We start from the raw sequence: 7,346 nt of genomic DNA, 5'->3' as shown, positions 1-7,346 counted from the left end.
CGTGAACGTGTACCTGATCATCGCCATCTGCGCGGTGTGCAGCCTGCTGGTGCTGACGCTGGTGCTGTACGTGGCGCTGCGGTGCTCTGGGGCGGCTGTGGGGCGGAGCGAGGGCGCGTGCGCGCCTGGGAAGCCTGTGCTGGTGTGCTCCAGCGCGGTGGGGAGCTGGTCCTACTCTCAGCAGAGGAGGCAGAGGGTGTGCTCTGGGGAGGGCCCGCCCAAGACCGACCTCATGGCCTTCAGCCCCAGCCTTCCTCATGGTCCAGACTCCGCAGAAGAAAAACCACAGCCCTCAGACTCAGAATACATAGGAAAGGTAGGTATTTTCATCTTTCTTACCATTTCTAGAATCTTTCAATATCGTTGTTCATTATATCTTGTTTAAATTTGAAATTGCGCCTTTTAAATCATTTTGCTGTTATCCAACATTGTGTATGTGTGAATCGGAGATTCACAGATTAACAGATGAAAATCTAATTGATCCATTAGAATAATTTTCTTGCACCATCCTTTATAAATATATTCATAATTAAATCCCCATGAGTAATAGGAACTTGAAACATTCAAAATGTATCAATAAGTTTGATATTTTAATATTTGCTTTAAGGTTTTTTTCTTTTCTGGGTCAGGTTGTGGGGCCTGAACTCTGGGCCTGGGCGCTGTCCCTCAGCTCTTCAGCTCAAGTACCGCTCTACCACTTGAGCCACAGCGCCACTTCTGGCTGTTTTTGCTTATGTGGTGCTGAGGAATCAAACCCAGGGCCTCAGGCATGCAAGGCAAGCGCTCTGCCACTGAGCCACCTTCCCAGCCCCAAGGTTTTTTCTTAAAAATTTAATTTTTTGTTAAAAATTTAAAAACCAGAAATGGGAAAATGAAAATAATTTAGCTATTAAATACAGATTTCCAACTGACACAAGCATTTAATCAGAATTTTATTAGAAATCAAATATATTCTTATCTTTGGACATTTGCTTCATTGTTCTTTGAATAAAGAATGCATGCATGGCTAGGCACTGGTGGGTCTGCCTATAATTCAAGCCACTCAAGGGGCTGAGATATGAGGATGAAGATTTGAAGCCAGCCTGGTTAGTCACATCCTCTAGACTCTTATCTCCAATTTGCCAGCAAGAAATTGGAACTGAAGGCATGGTTCAGGTGGTAGAGCACAGCAGTGAGTAGGAAAAGGTTCATGAGAGTAGTAGACAGGTTTTAGGTCATGCCCAGCACTATAGCCAGAAAAAGTATTTGTGTTTCTCTGTTTCTACAACAGTTAATAAGTTGTTTTTTCTCCCTTCTATTTGAATATAGCCTTGCTGGAGGCTGGGTCCTCCAAAAGTGTCTGCCATGTTTCATCCAACACATGCCAACACTCAGGAATGTGGGGGATATTAGTTTTGTCTTTTATAATTATACTAGCCTGTTATTTGGGATAAAGATTTCATAATGCAAAACTTCTGAGTCATATAACAAAATGGTTCAATCAGAATAGATCTCTTCTTTATTTTGCCATTTTATAATCATGGTGGACTTGGCCAACCATGGAAGCCTTTCTTCTTTTATTTTTTCATTTTGCCAGACCTGGGGCTTGACCTCTGGGCCTGGGTGCTGTCCCTTAGCTTCTGAAAATCTTGTACTCTACCACTTGAGCAACAGATGAACTTCTGGCTTTTTGTGGTTAATTGGAGGTAAGAGTTTTCACAAACTTTTCTTCTTGGGCTAGCTTTGAACCAGGATCATCAGATCTCAGCCTCCTGAAGAGCTAGTATTACAGGTGTGATCCACCACTGCCCAAATTGCCTTTTCTTTTTAAATGAAGAGTGCTCTTTGTCAGTCATGGGACTTGAACTCTGGGCCTGGGCACTTTCTCTCAGTTCTTTAGCTCAAGGTGAGCGCTCTACCACTTGAGCCACAGTGCCACTTCCAATTTTCTGGTGGTTAATTGGAGATAAGAGTCTCACAAACTTTCCTTACCTGGGCTGGCTTTGAACTGCAATCTTCAGATCTCAGCCTCCCGAGTAGCTGGATTACAGGCACAATCCACCCAGTGTTTGGTTAGTCATTCTTTCAGTATCGGTGTTATCAGCCTAATGCATTTTGTCCTCCTCTGTGTAATGACTCACTACTTTCTCTGGCACCTCACATTATTTCTGGGATTATATTTTCTTCTACTATGAGCTCACTGTTACACCTGGCAACATTCTTATTGCAAGTTAAATTTTATAAAAGGCAAATCCTAGTATTGTATGACTATATTTTGGTTGGAAGCTCTTATATGGGTAATTAAAATACTGAACTTGACTAGTAAATGTTGTACCTGGAAATGGTGTGTGTGTGTGTGTGTGTGTGTGTTGGTCATGGGGCTTGAACTCTGGGCGTGGGTGCTGTCCCAGAGCTTTGTGTTTGCTCAAGTCTAGTGCTCTACCACTTTGAGCCAAAGCTCCACTTCCAGTTTCCTGGTAGTTAATTGGAGTCTCACAAATTTCCTGCCCTGGCTGGCTTTGAATTGCAATCCTTAGATATCAGCCTCCTGAGTAGCTGGGATTACAGGCATGAGTACCAGCCTGGAAATGTTCTTTCTTTAGTTTTGTCAACCACAGGAAGATGAGTTTGGGTGAAATAATCTACCACTTGGATCTTAACTATTTTCTGTTTATTCTCCAGATATGTACATTATGGTCTATATAAATAACTTCCATTGTGCAATTATAGCCTCAGCCATTTCACAATTAGGGCAAACTAACCATTTCCATCTGAGGTCTACTTTTAAAGGAGTCAGGGAGTCTGGTCAGTAAATCTAAGTCATTTTAAGGATAGTCTATTTTCTAAAACACAGTTTTATTATTAATTAATGATTTAGAGGCTAGAAATGTCTTTCCTCATTGCTTCCCTCCCTCTCTCCCTGTCTTTCTCCCTCCCTCCCTTCCTTCCTTTCTATATATAGGCTATTTATACAGGAAACTTATCTTCTCAGAGTTGATGTCTCAAAATGCAGAGTATATACACATACGTGTATATGCATATATTTCCTGAGAACTAGAAAAGTTTACCTGAGACTTTACAGAGAAAATAAATGACTGGAATGAGGGAAAGCCTCCCTCCATTTTTTTTTTGGGTCCGGTCGTGGGGCCTGAACTCTGGGCCTGGGCGCTGTCCCTCAGCTCTTCAGCTCAAGGCTGGGCTCTACCACTTGAGCCACAGCTCCACTTCCGGCTTTTTTCTTTTTGCTTATGTGGTACTGAGGAATTGAACCCAGGGCCTCAGGCATGCAAGGCAAGTGCTCTACCACTGAGCCACCTTCCCAGCCCATCCCTCCATTTTTTTTTTTTAAAGAGAATCATCCTGGAATATCATGGCTATTCACAGCGTTCTTGAGACTGGCTTGCAGAATGTATAGTGAGATAAAATCTGTGCTACTGGAAGTCTGTCTTACCACTATATTTCTGCTGTAGATAAATAACAAGCTTTTAAAATCATGATTCATGATTTCCATGAGTAACAACCTGTTGTCCAATAAATTTTTATTGGTTTCTTATTTACATTTTTTTCTTGATCACTTTGCTTTAAGAGATGTCTAGGGGATAGAAACTGTTTACTTTGCCTTATATACACATTAGCCTAATCTTCTTTAATACTATAATATTATTTTTTGATACTGGTGTTTGAACTTAGAGTTTGGAGCTTGTCAGGTAGGCATGCCAAACTTGAGCCATGCCACCAGACTCTTTAGTATTCTTTAATTCCTGTTCATCAGTAACAGAGATTGTTCTGTTGTAAGTTTCCATATGTCATTCTATTTTGTAATTGGTGTTACAAATATAATAAAATATGTACAATTACAATAAATTGTCAAAAGAAACTCACAAATATTAAATTCTCTAAAAGTTATAATTTGATTCTCACTTTCAAACTAGATTACCTTTCAAGATACATCAAAGTGGGCTGGGAATGTGGCTTAGTGGTACAATGCTTGCCTAGCATGCATGAAGCCCTGTGTTCAATTACTCACTACTACATAAACAGAAAAGTCAGAATGGCTCTGTGGCTCAAGTGGTAGAATACTAGCCTTGAGGGAAAGAAGCTCAGGGACAGTGCCCAGGCCCCAAGTTCAAGCCCCAGGACTGGCAAGAAATAAAAGATATATCAAAGTACCAACTGGCACATCTATGTCTGTAATTACTTCAAAGGTCCATAGCTTTCAGAAATAATAAGTAGAATTGGGGCATACAGCTCAGTGGTAGGATACTAGCTCTAGCATGGATGGACAAAAACTTAGGTCCAATCTCCAGCATACTAAAAACAAAAAACCAAAACCCCCCTCAAAACATGTGTTTGCTTTTTTCATCTTTCTGACTTGGAGCAACTAGAAATTATATAACTGATAAAACGTCATTAATGCAACCACTTACTTTATTTGAAAGAGTTAATTTAAGCATCTATTCACTGTAACCTTGATAGTTTATTCTATTTTAAATATTGATGATAAACTATGAGTAAATTGTCACACTGGCTTCCATTTAAGGAAACATGAAACACAAAAAGACTTGTATGAAAACCCACTAGTTTAATACTATAATCGCATGTTGGATTTCACTTAAAGTGTTCTAGCAGAAAGAAAAACTTTGGAAATCCTATATTTTCCCCGATTCTTTATTTTTCCCTTTCCACATGAATGTTCTTGATCAACGTTCAAATGCTCAGAGGACTCATTCCACTCACTGAATTCAGAGGTCTTTCAAATAAGTCATTACCTAGTCTCATGTAAGTTGTCTAGTGAGTCATATTCTGCAGTTACTTTTCTTCTTTCCATGGTAGGTTAAATAAATGATTCTTTCAAGGAGCACCTTTTCAGAGCACAGATCGTAACAAGCAGATTTTACTTTTGTGTGAGCATTTTAGGATACAAAGATAAATTGAAATGCATAAATGATATGGAAATTTTAAACACAAATTTTTTTTTACTTGAGGCACTGTAAGTGCAACAAAACTCAGTACCCTTGTTCTGCAACAGGAACCAAATTTACATAAGAACTTCATTGCCAATGTCTGATTCTGGATTGGGATTTAGTTTAGCAGTAGAGTGATGCCTAGGTGTTTGAAGCCTTGGAACACACAAGCATGATTTAACATTTATCCTACAAATGAACAAATGTAAGTGAACCTATTTTGTTAGACTCTATTTGTTAGCTATGACAACTGCCATAATAATATAAAAGTAAGTATATTTGGGTGTGACATGCATATTTTCAAAACACTTCAACATTTTAATGCTATGGGGAATATAAAACACAAATCTCTGATTTTTCCATAAAATGTAGTATGGAGGGTCAAATAATTAAAATTGTGTCATCTGAATCAAATGAGATTTAACCAAGACATCACCAGTTAGTCATTTTTAAGTTACATAATCATCATGTACGGTTAGAAAGGAAATTATATTAATATTTGTTTCAGAAGTATGATATAAAAATGTGATAGGATATTTCCATTAAGACATACAAAACAGCAATTTTCCCATAGTAAGCATTTTCAAAAAATTTTCACAGATTAAAAGGAATCAAAATTAATATTTTTCTGCATGTTAAGAGTTGGAATAGTTTAAATCATGAGCCGGAACACAATGATTGTAGTTTCATAAAATAGAAATAATTATTAGAGGAAGAAAATCACAGGTGCAAATACAAAAAAAAAGAAGATAAATACTACTTACAAAAAAGGTAAATACGCTACTTACCCATTTAGCCACATGATGTCGCTGTCCACCACAAGTTCTTTCTACACAAAAGAGATGCCAGCTTGACTGCATTGCTTATTCATGTGACGCTTTCTTTTCATCACCACTGAAATATTATTTTAAGTGTAAGGAGTTTAAGGAAGGAGTAAGGATCCCTGGTTTCTTAAATTTTCAATCGATGTAAGCGATCAACTATTTGAAGACGCTTGCAATGGTGTTTTACTGGAGAGAAGATCCTGGAGCTCAGCGCTTTTTGTTCTCCTTTCTGCTCCTTGCAATTTGGGAAGCAGGGAGCGCCCAGCTCCATTACTCGATCTTTGAAGAGGCCAAACACGGCACTTTCGTGGGCCGCATCGCGCAGGACCTGGGACTGGAGCTGACAGAGCTGGTGCCGCGCCTGTTCCGGGTGGCGTCCAAGCGCCGCGGGGACCTTCTGGAGGTAAATCTGCAGAATGGCATTTTGTTTGTGAATGGTCGGATCGACCGGGAGGAGCTGTGCGGGCGCAGCGCGGAGTGCAGCCTGCACCTGGAGGTGATCGTGGACAGGCCGCTGCAGGTGTTCCACGTGGAGGTGGAGGTGAAGGATATTAATGACAATTCACCTGTTTTCCCAATGACAGTAAAGAATCTGTTTATTTATGAATCTCGACAGCTTGGGTCGCGGTTTTCACTAGAGGGCGCAGTGGATGCAGATATCGGAACAAATTCATTGTTGACTTATAACCTTGATTCCACTGAGTATTTTACTTTGGACGTTAAAAAAAATAATGAGGACATAAAATCCCTTGGACTCATATTGAAAAAACTTTTAAATCGAGAGGATACTCCCGAGCATCATTTACTAATAACAGCAACAGATGGCGGGAAGCCAGAGCTTACTGGCACTACTCAAGTGAAGGTCACAGTCCTAGATGTAAACGACAATGCTCCAGTATTTGAGAGGACGCTCTACAGAGTCAGATTATTTGAAAATGCACCAAATGGTACTCTAGCAGTGACTGTTAACGCCTCTGATTTGGATGAAGGAGTAAATAAGGACATTGTATATTCTTTCCACGCAGACATATCGGCTGAGATTCTGTCGAAATTCCACTTAGATCCTGTCAATGGATGTATCAGAGTAAATGCTAACCTAGATTTTGAGGAAACCAAATTATATGAAATCGAGGTAGAGGCGACAGACAAAGGAAATCCCCCAATGACAGATCATTGCACAGTTCTAGTGGAAATTGTGGACATAAATGATAATGCACCCGAATTAGTAATCAAGTCACTAGCATTGCCGGTATTAGAAAATTCTGAAGTTGGGACTACCATTGCCCTGATCAGCGTGTCGGACCGTGATTCAGGTACCAACGGACAGGTGACCTGCTCCCTGACGCCTGACACACCCTTCAAGCTGGTGTCCACCTTCAAAAACTATTATTCACTGGTACTGGATAGCACTCTGGACCGAGAGACCACCTCTGAGTATAAGGTGGTGGTGACCGCGCGTGACGGGGGCTCGCCTCCGCTGTGGGCCACCGCCAGCGTGTCGGTGGAGGTGGCCGACGTGAACGACAACGCGCCCGTGTTCGCACAGGCCGAGTACACGGTGTTCGTGAAGGAGAACAAC

At 40.5% G+C, this 7,346-nt stretch overlaps 1 protein-coding gene across 1 annotated transcript in view; it reads left to right on the top strand.

Moving 5' to 3' along the window:
* LOC105988631 (protocadherin alpha-3-like) overlaps positions 1-7,346 on the top strand; it is a gene marked incomplete at its 3' end in the record, with an annotated part of 19,463 nt that extends 12,117 nt beyond the window's left edge. The window contains exon 2 of the mRNA XM_013020302.1: positions 6,171-7,346. Within this exon, the coding sequence (XP_012875756.1) occupies positions 6,171-7,346 (1,176 nt within the window). The remainder of the gene's footprint in view (positions 1-6,170) is intronic.

This window comes from Dipodomys ordii, unplaced genomic scaffold (assembly GCF_000151885.1).
Source record: "Dipodomys ordii isolate 6190 unplaced genomic scaffold, Dord_2.0 Scaffold50, whole genome shotgun sequence".
Lineage (NCBI taxonomy): Eukaryota > Metazoa > Chordata > Mammalia > Rodentia > Heteromyidae > Dipodomys > Dipodomys ordii.
The sequence above is the reverse complement of the archived record's forward strand: the minus strand, read 5'-3'. Positions and strand labels throughout refer to the sequence as shown.